The sequence below is a fragment of the Dioszegia hungarica genome (genome assembly GCF_025882075.1).
Source record: "Dioszegia hungarica strain PDD-24b-2 chromosome Unknown MKK02contig_8, whole genome shotgun sequence".
Classification (NCBI taxonomy): Eukaryota; Fungi; Basidiomycota; class Tremellomycetes; order Tremellales; family Bulleribasidiaceae; genus Dioszegia; species Dioszegia hungarica.
The window spans coordinates 4,996,814-5,009,778 of NW_026515770.1; the positions used below are offsets into that span (position 1 = coordinate 4,996,814).

At 57.3% G+C, this 12,965-nt stretch overlaps 7 protein-coding genes across 7 annotated transcripts; 5 read left to right on the forward strand and 2 right to left on the reverse strand.

Annotated features, from left to right (window-relative positions):
* Positions 1-168: 168 nt before the first annotated feature.
* On the forward strand, positions 169-813 carry MKK02DRAFT_45668 (uncharacterized protein; the record flags this gene model as incomplete). The annotated part of the gene is made up of 1 exon (XM_053093543.1): positions 169-813. One exon carries the CDS (start codon positions 169-171, stop codon positions 811-813), a length of 645 nt encoding a protein of 214 aa, XP_052946738.1.
* Positions 814-5,069: 4,256 nt separating this feature from the next.
* On the reverse strand, positions 5,070-6,064 carry MKK02DRAFT_37336 (Got1/Sft2-like family-domain-containing protein; the record flags this gene model as incomplete). Its single annotated transcript, XM_053089626.1, has 5 exons — positions 5,070-5,180; positions 5,364-5,494; positions 5,566-5,658; positions 5,713-5,797; positions 5,852-6,064. The coding sequence occupies 5 exons, from the start codon at positions 6,062-6,064 to the stop codon at positions 5,070-5,072; spliced, it is 633 nt and encodes a 210-aa protein (XP_052946739.1).
* Positions 6,065-6,594: 530 nt separating this feature from the next.
* On the forward strand, positions 6,595-7,173 carry MKK02DRAFT_37337 (Plectin/S10 domain-containing protein; the record flags this gene model as incomplete). Its single annotated transcript, XM_053089627.1, has 3 exons — positions 6,595-6,624; positions 6,669-7,076; positions 7,126-7,173. 3 exons carry the CDS (start codon positions 6,595-6,597, stop codon positions 7,171-7,173), a joined length of 486 nt encoding a protein of 161 aa, XP_052946740.1.
* A 454-nt stretch (positions 7,174-7,627) lies between these two features.
* On the reverse strand, positions 7,628-8,606 carry MKK02DRAFT_45671 (putative mitochondrion protein; the record flags this gene model as incomplete). Its single annotated transcript, XM_053093544.1, has 4 exons — positions 7,628-7,673; positions 7,739-8,097; positions 8,251-8,489; positions 8,543-8,606. 4 exons carry the CDS (start codon positions 8,604-8,606, stop codon positions 7,628-7,630), a joined length of 708 nt encoding a protein of 235 aa, XP_052946741.1.
* Positions 8,607-8,809: 203 nt separating this feature from the next.
* Positions 8,810-10,245, forward strand: MKK02DRAFT_45672 (ribosomal L28e protein family-domain-containing protein; the record flags this gene model as incomplete). Its single annotated transcript, XM_053093545.1, has 8 exons — positions 8,810-8,815; positions 8,878-8,912; positions 8,967-8,987; positions 9,037-9,146; positions 9,203-9,306; positions 9,372-9,484; positions 9,531-9,945; positions 9,997-10,245. The coding sequence occupies 8 exons, from the start codon at positions 8,810-8,812 to the stop codon at positions 10,243-10,245; spliced, it is 1,053 nt and encodes a 350-aa protein (XP_052946742.1).
* A 554-nt stretch (positions 10,246-10,799) lies between these two features.
* MKK02DRAFT_45673 (uncharacterized protein) lies at positions 10,800-11,492 on the forward strand (the record flags this gene model as incomplete). Its single annotated transcript, XM_053093546.1, has 2 exons — positions 10,800-11,052; positions 11,089-11,492. 2 exons carry the CDS (start codon positions 10,800-10,802, stop codon positions 11,490-11,492), a joined length of 657 nt encoding a protein of 218 aa, XP_052946743.1.
* A 219-nt stretch (positions 11,493-11,711) lies between these two features.
* MKK02DRAFT_34037 (uncharacterized protein) lies at positions 11,712-12,926 on the forward strand (the record flags this gene model as incomplete). Its single annotated transcript, XM_053088841.1, has 2 exons — positions 11,712-11,905; positions 12,113-12,926. 2 exons carry the CDS (start codon positions 11,712-11,714, stop codon positions 12,924-12,926), a joined length of 1,008 nt encoding a protein of 335 aa, XP_052946744.1.
* Between the last annotated feature and the right edge of the window lie 39 nt (positions 12,927-12,965).

The following is a 12,965-nucleotide window of genomic DNA, read 5'->3' on the forward strand; positions in this document are numbered from 1 at the left end:
CTGGAGAATTGCCCCACCTTTCCCCACGGCCCACCACAGCTTGGTTCGCTTTGGCTTCGCTTCTCTTTCTTACTCTTCTATCCGCTACGACTGCAAAGATAGAGAAGACCACGAGCCTGCTTCTTCTACACGGTAGGCAGATTGCCCGTCGGCAGCGCCAGCAGCGCGATGCCCGTCCGGTATCTCGACTCGGTCATCTGCCCCCTCCTCTTTGGGCTCGGGCCCTTCCTCCTCCTGGGCCTCCTCACCGCATACATACCAAGGTTCAGCGCATGGGTCGTCACCTGGCCTGGCGCACTGATTACCGCCGGAGGATGTCTCGTCATAATCGCACGGGGATACTGGCTGCTGGGGGACGATCCTGGCCCGAACGCTGCGGAGGAGGCACGGTGGGCCAGACGACTACCGTCTTTCATCGTCCCCCTCCTGGTGTGCACTCATACACGACACGCCGAGATGCCGGATTCTCTGTATCGTCCATATCTTGCGCTAGATATCGATGCGCTGGAGGCGGGGGAGCTGGACCTTCCTGATCGACTCTTCAAGCACAGCGGCTGGCGGTTCACCACGGTCCTTTCGGTCGACCCTCGGGAATGGTTGTTCCCTGACGTGAAAGGTCTACGGGGGAAGCTGGACGCGCTACTACTTGAGGAGGGTCTGGGGAAGCCAAAGGGGAAGGTGTGGCTCGTCACTATGCCGCGTCTTCTAGGAGCTTCGGTCAAGGCACCGCTCAGTCTGTGGTTCGTGTACGGAACACAAGGGGATCTGGAGGTAGTAATTCTGGAGCGTCACTGGACAATGGGCAACACGTGAGTGCGCACCTCCACGTACTACGTATAGGCTATAGACTGATATGACAATGCTGTTGACGTCCTACCAGTCAGATCAGCCGAACGCTCCACCGACACGGTATACACGCACTGCTGGGCGGGCCTCGATGACACCTTCGAATTGAGGGTCGCTGACCCCTTTCCTCATCCTCCGACTACTTCGACTATCCCCACTCTCCGCGTCTCCTTTGAGTCCCGAACGCCCTCTTCGGAAAGCCATATCATGATATCACCGTATCAGGACGTCCAGCCCGCCCCGCTCCGGATACCCAAAACGGGTCACGTGTGGACGGTGCTCCTTCATTGGCCGCTGTCGCTTATACCGGCGGAGATCCGGGAGAGGGGTTTTGTTAACAGTGCGATAGGCGCTATCAACGGGATCGAGGAGTGGGTTCGGGGGACGCTGAGTGCGGGGGGGCGGTGGACGCGGAGAGGGCAGGATGGTTTGCACACGGCCTGAGGCCTGCGTGGGAGATCAGGATTGCTTTGAAAGGACACTGAGTTGGGGATCAAAATACTACATAGATACTGGCCAGGTTGTACGGTCATTTTGAGGTCATATTAGATGCTACGAGGTCTAGATGGCGCCAGTCAAGCTGACGAGGAGAACGAGTTCCCCGCGCGGTCTGTCAAAGTCAAAGACCACGGTCGTCTGATCCTTCTCGGCGACAAGGCAAAACGCCTGATACATGCTACGACTGGTTCCCAAACGACTAGAACACAGCACCATCGTAAACTAGACTAATCTTACACCCTCTAAACCATCTACCGATATCCGCCTCGTCTCGTCATCATCATATATGTAGACTCTCCACCTGTCGCTCCGCAATCCCAGCCGCTACCGGCGCAACCAGAGGACTGACCATCATCCTCGCCTGGGCATGAGCGCCCATGAGCGTCGTCGCCCCCTCCGCTTCCGGCAACATCCCCACCACTACCGAACCCGCCTGTCTCCCTCTCCCTCCTCCTCCTCCGGCGCCACCAACGGGCGAGCTCCTCCCTCTTGAGCTCAGACCATCGAATCGCTCTCTACTCCCTCCGCCACAGTTCCGCTGGATGTACGCCGATACAGGCACGCGATCAAATCTGATCAGATGCCGCATATGCTCTTCGCCCCCTTGACCTTGACCCTGTGCCTGCCCAGCGCCCGCACCCGTCTGCGCAAGCTGCTGCAGCAGCGCCGGATCGAGCATATCCTCCAGATCAAACTCGCCTCCTTCCTCGTCCTCCTCCGTACTCGTGCCCTCCCGATCCTCCTCGATCCGCTGTTGCGCCTGCACGTATTTTGGGTGTCCAGGAATAGAGGTATACCGCGCCTTCTTGCTGATTCCGCGGATGATGGGCGGGCCACCGAACGGGTCCGAAGAGGATAAAGCGGCAGAGCCAGACTTGCGTTTCCGATCGACGGTGCTCATGCTCATGCTGGTCGTCATGGAGCGGGAAGACCGGGCGCCGCCGGACGAGACCGAGTCGGCGCGGTTCTTGCGCGAGCGGCGGCGGTGGGTGAAGGGGGATTTGGTAGATGCGCCAGAACCGTCAATGACGGCGTGTTGGGCGGGGTCGGTGGAGGTGGGGAGGAATGTGCCCATCATGGGTATGACAGACCCGCCTGGGGTCTGAGGTACGGGAGGGGCAGCCATGGGTGACGTATGAGGAACGGCCTGAGCAGGCATGGGTGAAGGAAAGGAGATGGGTGTTGTGTCGATGGTGGTATCGACCATAGCCGTATCCGTGACGATGATGGCCGGTGCCCCCATGGCTTCCGAAGGAATCAGCGGCTCTCCGATGAGCCCATCGGCCGCGTCGGGACTCGGCAGCCCGATCTGCTGGTCGATGAGCTCCTGCATCGCCGGGCTGTCGAGCATCGGCATATCGTCCTCGTCCATACTGTCCGTCGTATCCCCATCCATCTCGTCGCTTTCCCCACTCCACTCTTCCGACGACGTGGCATCCTCATCATACTCGGCCGCCATGGCTTCCGGATCAATCATGAGGTGCAGATCCCGGTCGCCAGCGTCCAGTTGGTCCGATGCGGATGGAGCGTTGGTACTGCCAGCGACGGAACCGTTCGTCCGCGACCCGCGCGAGCCGGAGCGGTTGCGATGCTTGGTCCGAGGAGGTTTGGTTTGGTATAACACCAGCTTGCCATCCCAGTTCTCCATGAGTACCAGTCCGGGCTGCTCCTCGTCGTCCGCGCCGAGATGGGCGTTGGAGAGTGGCATAGGGAAGCCAAACTCGTCCACCTCGTCCTCGGCTTCCGACTCTGAGGAGGACGAATCGGCATCGGAATTGGCCGAGTCGTGTGCTGACGATTGGGATTGCTGGTCCGCTTCTGATCCAGAGAGGTGCGAGATGAACATCTATATGTCAGCTGTGGTCTGATGCGTGGATCTGCCTCTGTCAACTCACCTCCTCATCCTCCTCCTCAAACCACCCAGCCAGGACTTCCCGCTCCATATCCACTTCGGCATGTGCGCCATATGCCAAATCCTCAATGTCCTGCCCCGCAAACGCCTCGGGCAGGCCTTTGGTCTCGTCGTCGTCACTCTCATGCAACATGCCTTCGAGCGCGGCGAGGTCGGCGGGCGACATATGGTCCGACTCGTCATCTCCGAACGAAGACGCCGAGTCAGAGTCTAGAAAGGACCGGATATGCAATGCGCCTTCTGGTGGGATCTGACAGTCAGCTATTGTCTACACCTCGAGCGAAATCTAGCTTACCGAGCCTGCAAACGCATCCTCGGTGATGTCAAACTTGGCATCCCTTGCCCGTCTCCTCCCCGAATCTTCCAGCTTGACCGCCCTCCTCCTCTGCCTCCCCGCCGGCCCGCTGACAGTCACTTTGCTTGCAGCCGCCGCCATTGATGGTCCACTCTCGTGCTGTACTCCACTCCCCGCCGCGGTCCTCGCCTTCTTCCTCACAACTCCTGCCTTCCCCTTTCCCTTATCTGAGCTCTTGGGCCTACCGACCGGTCTCCGCCTAGGCGTCACCTCAGCCTCGGACTCATCCCCGTCGTCCTCCGGCGGCGTCAGGTCCGAGCTGTCACTATTGGAATCGTCATCATTGTATCGCTTCTTGGTACGAGCCGTCTTGCGCGCCGGCTGAGCAGAGGGGAGGTGGTAGGTGTCGGATTTGCGCGGCCGGCCGACCTTGCGCTTCGGTTGGGTAGAGGGACCGGCAATGGAGTTGGAGGGGGAGTTGGAGCTGCCGGCGTGGGGTTGGGGTGTGTTGGGACGGATGGAGAGCCGGATACGGGGTACGGTAGGGAGTGGGGATGGGTGAGCGAGGGCCGTGGGGGAGGCAGGGAGGGCTGAGGGGTTAGCAAAGGATGTCCTGGTGTGGAGGTGTTCTACTACAGCCGCTTATGCAGTGACAATGGTACTGCCGCTTCGCATACCATGATAGTCCTCCTCCCTCCCAACTGCGCCCCTATCCTGATCATCAGAAGCAAATGTCAGAGACCCCTCAAGCCATCACACCTCACACGACCGCCTCCACCCAGCCTCCCGGAAAATCTTCCTCCGCTGAATCCAACTCACCTTTCCGTCTCCCCTGTCCTGCCTTACTCCCCTGAATCGCTGCAGGTGTAGACGTGGGCATGATTTCTCAGCCCAGCGCCTCACGCTATAAGATAATGATTGTCGTCGTTCGGGTGCGACTGTGGTTTCAAGCCAGTCGGGAGGGCTTGGGTCCGATTGTGGTTGGTGTTGCTTGTGCGGGAGATGAGGGAAGAGGTAGTGCAGTAGCTAGGCATACGAGCTGTACGTAGGTGTCACAGGAGGAGGTTGAGGGTGTGTGGGTATAGCTCTATAGCCAAGCTATGATGGGCAAGAAAGTATACAAAGAGGCAAGTCAAGCGAGCTGCTGGCTGGTGGAATGAAAATCCTATCTAGCTTTACGCTAAGTTGACGGAATCGCTCAAAGGGGTAAATACCTCAGCTCCGGGGAAAGGAATGGGGCACCAGATCCGGAGCCGACCGAAAGGCAGACGATCGACTCACGCGCCTGCAGCGCAGAGGGAAAGTACGAGTAGCGTCGGCGACAGGGCAGGAGCCGAGCCGAGGGCCGAGACATAGACGTACTCACCTTACACATGGCAAAGAGTGTATATCAAAGTGTGATGTCAGAAGCCACGGCGCGCGCCCGAAGGCCGGACAGGACCCTCTGCTCCTCACTGCCTTTCCTCTTTCGACCTGTCCACGTACTGCGGTAGCCGGATACGACGACGAGTGCATGCGCTATATGGGCAATATGTTCCCCGCGCCCCGCATAGCCATTTGTGCACCGAACCGTAATGTGGTGATTCCGCCTGGGAAGTACGCTGCAAAGTAGCTCAGAAGGGCGCCGACCTTGGAGTATCAGCTTGAGACCTTACTGCTACTGCTGGGACAGCGGTCCGGTTTCGGCAGCTGAATCTGAGGAAGAAGTGTCAGGATATAGGATGGTAGGACCGTGGTGCCTGATCGTGTGCCTCGGCACCCAGACTCGAACGTCCAGCCCATACTTCCCCCAAGAATAGTAACTAGACTTACTTGTATTATAGCGGCAACGAGCGTGCCGATCGTGCTCCTGATACCGACCGCGAAGAATAGTGTCAACGCCAGCGAGCCAAAGTAGGCTAGGGAGAACGGTAATCTCTCAGCCGAAAGGATATGCTTCAGATCTGCTTGGTGTCAGCTGTCGCTCATCGAAAGTACTGTTCCACAGCCGAAGCTACGCGTCGAGCTGACTCACGATTCCAAGGTCCATGGAGAATTGCAAAACCCAGCATGAAGAGTAATGAGCCGAGCGTAAAGGCCAAAGCGAACTTTCTTGGTTTCACAGCCACTGCACCAGTGTCAGCTTGACCTTCCTGAGATTCAGGAGAAGCTAAAAGCTCACAAAGCGGCAGGAACAGGAAAGCTATTCCAAAACATGCCATCCCGCCCAGACAACAAGCCAAGAATCCTAAGAATCGTTCCCATCGCTGCCGCAGGTCAGCTCAGCGCTTGTCCTCCGAGGAGTGATCGCGGAAGCTCACCGATAATGCGAAGTAAGCCTCCTCCTCTTGACTCCGTCCCTCATTTCTCAGCGGTATATACCCGCTCAGACCTGTCCATGCGCGCCCGAACGCATTGGACGGTCCAGCCTGGGCCGACGCGGATGCGGCGGCGGCAGAGTCGTCCTGGACGCTATTTGCCCAGCGGAAGCCGGAGAGTTGACTCCTGAATGTTTGTTGATTGCTTGATGACATTCTGTACTGGAGTGTTGGATAAGTGATGAGTATCAATCGGTCAGTATGATACAAGGTAATAGTAGAAGCAGTGATGTTGCGCACTGGACCTGCACGCTCATCACGCCAGCCAGGTGGTCACGTGGAACCGCCGGTTATCCGGGCGATCTCCGCTTGTCTCACCTGGTCAGATCTGAAACGCCACACTCGTCTTTCCGTTGAAATGGCTCTACCGGCGATATCTCGGCGTTATTGTCTTTGCCGAAACCGCGGCCGAGGCAAAAGTCAGAGCATGCATCAAAGGGTCCTGCTTCACATTTCTTTCCATCCTCGAAAGAAAACACGTGAGTACTAGCCGGTACATACGGAGAATGCATAGCTGATGATTACAGGCCGAAGGTTAGCTACTGTCCACGCTTCCAAGCTCGAAGATACGGCCAGAAATGGCCGAGAAAGGAACTTTTGAGCTGATATTTCCAGTCAGCGGCATTTCAAGCAAAAGCAATCCTTATAACTATTACCCGATTTAAACCTCGAGTCTAGTTGTCAACATGATCATCACCAAGGAGAACCGCCGCACCGTATGTTTCTCGTCAGAAGGAAAGGGGCTTGTGCTGACGGGCAGATCTACGAGGCCCTGTTCAAGGAGGGTGTCCTTGTCGCCCCCAAGGACTTCAACCGTCCCGCGCACCCCGACATGCCCACCGTGCGCAACCTCGAGGTCGTCAAGGCCATGCAGTCGCTCACCTCGCGCGGCTTCGTCAAGACCCAGTTCAGCTGGCAATGGTACTACTACACCCTCACCGACGAGGGTCTCGCCTACCTCCGCGAGTACCTCCACCTCCCCTCGGAGATTGTGCCCCAGACCCACCTCAAGCCCGCCCGCCCCGCGACTCGCCCGGCTGGTGGTGCTGGTGCTCGCACTGGCGGTGGCGACGGTGCGTACCGTGCCCCCCGTGGCGACAGGGAGTACAGGCGCAGGGACGACGCTGGTGCTGAGGGCAAGGAGGGTGCCGGTGCCGAGTACAGGCCGGTAAGCTAAAAGTTCCCTAAGCATTTCATTGCTTGAGCTAACTCTCTAGCGGTTCGGCGGTGTCGGCCGTGGTGCTGGCGCTCCCCCCGCTTCGTAAGCCTAGAGCTTGCGACGGGTCGGATGTCATGGAGGATTTGCAGGACGCAGGAGAGATGTGTGTCTTCTTTTGGGCTAGGCGCTTGCGCACGTTCAGAGGGATGCATCTGCGTGCCGTGCTTGACAGATCTGTTTGCTGTGCCTGCCGAGGAGGATGCTTACTTGTACTGACAAACGCCTGGGTCCGGCGACATCTGAAAGATACTCAATCGGATAGGCTATTTCGGCGGCATCAGGGGTCTACGCGGCTGGCTTAACGGTACAAAGGATGGATCTTGAGAAGCGTGGTTGATGCTTGGTAAGGGAGTCAACTTGGATTGAGGCTCAATTGTCAGACCGGACTTGAGGCGACTCCCATGAACTAGTTTACAAGATACTCAATAAGTTGCGATGTCCACGAGTCAATTTGCTCAGCCAGGAAGCCACGGCCGCAGTAGATACCATACATGCTGATCTCAGAAGAACCTCGTCCGACTCCAGCTCCCCACACATGCATCATCTCTACATCGGTCAGCTCCATACCTTGGCCAACAGGTGCAGAACAACGCACCATCATCCTCATGTACGCAAGCAACAATGCCCCGCTACCCGTCGCCACACCGACCAGGTACTGCAGGATACTGAATTTGGCCTGCTCAATCTGCGTCCTGAGCCCCGCAATCTCACTCTCGATCCGCGTATCCACCTCCTTGATCTTGAGCTCTTGCTGGCTGCTCTCGTCCCTTATCCTCCCCTTCTCCAAGTTCAGATCCAGCCTCACGCCCGCTTGTGTCCGCGTTACCTCCTCGCGGAGCCGCTGTTTGAGCTTCTCGACATCGGCGAGGAGACGATCATTCTCCGCCTTCATTAGGGTGAGATCGTTCTTTTCGTGTAGTTGAAGTTCGGCTTTGAGGGCTGCGAAGTCGACTTTCTGGGTGTAGCGTTCCTGGGAGATTAGCGCTGAACATGTTTGGGATAGCATCCCTGTCACGCAGGACGAGATTCTCCACCACTGCCTCGATCACGTCCGACCCAAACTCCACTCTTTTGTTCCAGAGGATCTTTGATGAGATCCATCAGTCCGGAGAGTTTAACCCACCTTCTCCTGCTCTGCCTTGCTAACGAGCGCAGCCTCCATCCCCTTGATACTCTCATCCACCACCTCCGCTAAGACCGTCATTACCCCTTCCGCCTGGGTCCGATTCAACCCCTGCTTCTCCAGCCGCTGAACGAAAAGGTGCGTGTCGAAATGTGACGTCTCGGTACGTCTTGTCGACGAGAAGGGACGCGAGGCGGCGAGAGCAGGGGCGAAAGTAGGGAGGCGAGGATGTGCGAGGCCTAATTGGTGAGCTATGTCCCGACCAGTAGCAATCGAGGAGGAGCGAGCTTACGGCGAGCGAGGAGTGCACCCGTACGACTTGTGCTGGGCTGCGAGAGGATGCTGTGGAGGGACATGCTGAGTGAGAAATTGAAGGCAGATGTATAGTGTCCAAGCTTTAGGTTGTGCGCGTTGAGGAGAGCTTGCGTGATCGCCACATTCCTTCTCACGGAGATCGCCGCCACAGCCAAGCGAAGCTGCAAAGAATTTAATTTCCAGTCCACCAAGTCCACCTTGCACTACACCTTATACAACCTATAGCAAGGATACACTAGCCGTCATGCAGGTACGTATGGAAGCAACAGCTGTTCTGGTCCCGTCATCTGGCCGAAAGCTGATCATTGACAGTCCGACGAGGTCATTTGGCAGGTCATCAACCATCAGTACGTCTTGCTTCTCTCCTCGGCACATCTTAAAGGTTCAAAGCTGACAGACAGGTTCTGCTCTTACAAAGTCAAGTGAGCTAGCAGACTGCCAGGATGACGTGCAGCAAGCTCACATAGTCAGAACCGTCACTCAAAACTTCTGCCGGAACGAATACAACCTTACCGGTTTCTGTACGCGCCAGTCCTGCCCTTTGGCCAACTCGCGCTATGCCACCGTCCGCGAGAAAGAGGGTGAGCTGAGTGCTGCTTGGTCGCTGTGGCTCAGACCGGAAAGCTGAAGATTCAAGGTGTGTTGTATTTGTACATGAAAACGATTGAGCGGGCGCATACGCCTGCGAATATGTGGGAGAGGGTACGGTTGAGCAATAACTATGAGAAGGCGCTGGAGCAGGTACGTTCGGCATTACATTCAGCTGCCCAGTGCTGGACGAAGACAGGTCCCAGCTGATTCCACAGATCGACTCGGAACTCATCTACTGGCCCAACTTTATCACGCATAAATGCAAGCAGAGGATCACCAAGATTACGCAGTACTTGATGAAGATGCGGAGATTACGCATGGCACAGCAGTAAGTCAACTTCCTCGCAACCCAATTAGCTTCAGCTGACATCCAGACCCAAAATGGTCGGTATCAAAAAGAAGCTCGACCGGCGCGAGACCACGCGGGAGCGCAAAGCCCTTGCGGCGGCGCACCTCGAAAAATCCATCGAAAAGGAGCTTCTCGAGCGACTCCGGTCCAAGGCGTACGGAGACGCTCCGATGAATGTCAACGAGGACGTATGGCGCCAAGTGCTCGACATGGACCGGCGTAAGGAGAAGGGCAAGGAGAGGGAGCTGGAGGGCGAGATGGAGATGGAGGAAGAGGAGGAGATGGTGGATGATGAAAGTTTGTATGATGAGGATGAGTCGGACGATGGGGAGGATGGAGAGGAAGGGGAGAGTGGGGATGAGGAGGATGTGTGGGGCGGGAGGGAGATAGTGGATAGTGAGGATGAGTCGGGGGATGATATGGAGGATTACATGAGCGAGGTGAGCTTTGTTGAATCTCTGGAAGGGAGAAGGTCGGAGCTGATGATGCAGGAGGGCTCAGGAAGGGACTTCCCATCAGACCTGGACGTCGGAGATGACGACGACGAAGATGGAGAAGGGGACGACGCGCCAAAGGCGGCCGCAAGACCCAAAGCGGGCCCATCGGTGGGTACGAAGCGGAAGCAGCCACCCACGACGAGCAAGAAGGGGCCCTCGGCGAGCAAGAAGAGGCCACAGGTCGAGGTCGAGTACGAGGTGGAGACGGAGCCGCTGTCCAAGGAGATGCTGCGGAACTGGTAGGCGTCAGCGGAGTTGGGTGTTCGGGGATGCTTGGGATTCGATGGATCTGTACGATTTGGTCTTCATGCACGACAATGTTCACGACGCTGATCTGGATCTGACGGACTGATGGTCCATCGCGGCACGAAGCGTCTAGTACGGCGGGTTATATGGCGGCTTATCCGAGCGCTCATGATATGCAGTCCTCATTACGTGTGGAATGGCGTAGAGCTGACCACTGACCACTACTGTGCCCTGCTCCTTCAAGACTGCCACATCGCTGAGCATCCCCGCGTAGCCGCGTCCAAGGGACCGCTCTCATCAGCTGTCCCGTTTTTGTGGTGATCGAGGTCGGTGGAGGATCTCCTCCCTTTGATGGGCCTTATCTCGCGCTGATACACGTTTGGATAGGGGGTCGTCAAAGGTTCGCAATGACAGGCAGGCCGTCTCCCTGGATACTTAAGCAGGCCCCCTCTTTGTGTTTCCCTTGCCCCTCGACTTAATACTCTATTCTGGATCTTCGCCACCAAGCACAACCGTACTCATACCACCTCAAGACAGTCATACCGCTCAACATGTCCCCACCCTCTGCCTCCTCTTCTACCACCATGACTCGGCCTTCCCCGTTGCACTGTGCAGTGATCACCAACATCGACTCTCTCGACAAGGCATATGCATCCCTCGAGCTGCCTCAGCGATACATGGCCGGACCTCACGATGAGATCGCCAGCCAAGCCCCGGACCGCGGCATCGCCACCTCCGACACCCTGCCCGGTCCCAAGCGTGTTCACCGGCTCGCCGACTTCGCAACACAAGCCGAGATCATTCGTGGAGAGCTGAACAAGCTCTTCATCGCTTAGTCAGGTACCGCATCGTTTGGCTTCTCCGGATACACGATGGGGGCCTATGTCTCGGACCAAGAGTCCCGCGGCGGCACCCTGTCGCAGGTGGACAGTCTGGAGGCCGCCAAGTTGACAGCGATTGACATGACGGACCAGCTGTCGCATGCGATCAAGGAGCTTCGCTGTCGCATCGACTATCTCTCTTTCGATCTGAAGGACAGGGAGTTTGCCGCTGGAGACCATCGCACACTTGACGATCTCGTGGAGATCGATGGTGAAATGCTGGCCGTTCGAGGGCGAGGTGAGAGAGTTTCAAGGCTTCTGGGAGCGGCGGAGACGGTGCTCGAGAGGATCAAGGTGTACCAGTCCTCCGAGGGAGGAGCGGTCGTCGAGGACCCATCGGCCGTGATGGACCTTGACGACTAAGGAAGACAGGGCGTGGCGTGGGCCAGGCGGACCTAGGCGCGATGACCGAGGTATCCTTACAGATCAGCGGAAGGTTGAGGGGATCTTTCATTGTTTCGTTCAGAACTCCAGGATGAGGCACAGCATAATTGTAATTACAAGATGTTCTGCTTGACGTGTCATGTATATACTGTCCGCCGCGCTCCCTTTCCGCTTCGCCTCGGATGTCGTCTTCACAATATGGCCCATGTCAGCGACATCTGGTACTGCCCCCGGTCTGTAAGGGATGACGCAGAGCTCCTTCCTCCAAAGCTGGCTGTGGCAAGCCGGTTGGCAAAAGCTCGGGGTGATGGCGCAGCTGCTAGGGCCGTCCAGGAGCTTCCTGCTGCTCGACTGCCTACTCTACATGGCGAGTGTGGCGAATCTGGAGCGATGTGAATGACGATCATTCCACCTTTGATATGCCAGACAGGTGATACACGGATGGCGTCGTGAGCACGGGGCTGTGAAAGGTTGGCCTTTCGAGGACCGCACGCACGTCTCAGCGGTGGCATGAGGACGCGCAGTTTCCTTGGTTCGCCCTTTTCCCCTTATCGTCGCCTCACCATTTTCCTTTACTACGAGTACCTGCTACCCAACAGCGCTACACCACTCAAGCTCAAGCTCCACCGATACAACATGTCCTCCGCTCTTGCCTCTGCTCCCACAGCTGCCGCGACCTCGAGATCTCCCTTCAGCAACAAGATCAACACCGAGTCCTTCGGCAGAGTCCGTGACATACTCGCGGACTCTCACGCGTGCCTGTCCGCTTACTACTCACATCTGAGGGAAATTGGCACCACTTGGGCGACCGGCAACAGTGAGGCTTGGACCGTCATGACGGAAGAGGAGCGGCTCACGCAGCTCAAGTCCGAGGTGAAGAAGGTTCGCGGGGCGCTGGATGATCTGTTCGGATGTCCGACCAGTCCCGAGACTGATGACTTCACGGCGCAGCTGAACAACGATACCGAGCACGTGAACCCGAATCTTCAACAGAACATTCTCTTCGCCCTTCAGCCGCCCGCCGATGTCGGCGTTGCCAAATTCTCCGCGCGTTTGATGGCTCACGAGCTGTTGGACCAGATGCAGTGGCTTCGGACATACGTTGGCCGCCTGTCAGCTCGCCTGTCTGATGATCTGAAGCCTTTTGACAATCCCGACAGGCCCGACAGTCCCGACTGCGATTCCGGACGGACCCGCGAGGAAGAAGCCGAAGCATCGGATGCCGCGACCAAGGCAGCCATCGTCGAGGGGGACATCCGAGGGCGAGGGGCCAATGTTGGGCTCTTGCTGTCTACGGTCATACCTGTACACGAGGCGCTAACGAGATTCCTCGAAACTGAGGCAGCGTGTGATTGTGGACAAAGGCGCGCCAACAGCAAGACGAGTGAGGATACGGCGTCGAGCAAGACCTAGAGGGGAGGGGGAGAGAATTGATGCGGGATGTAGCTGTAA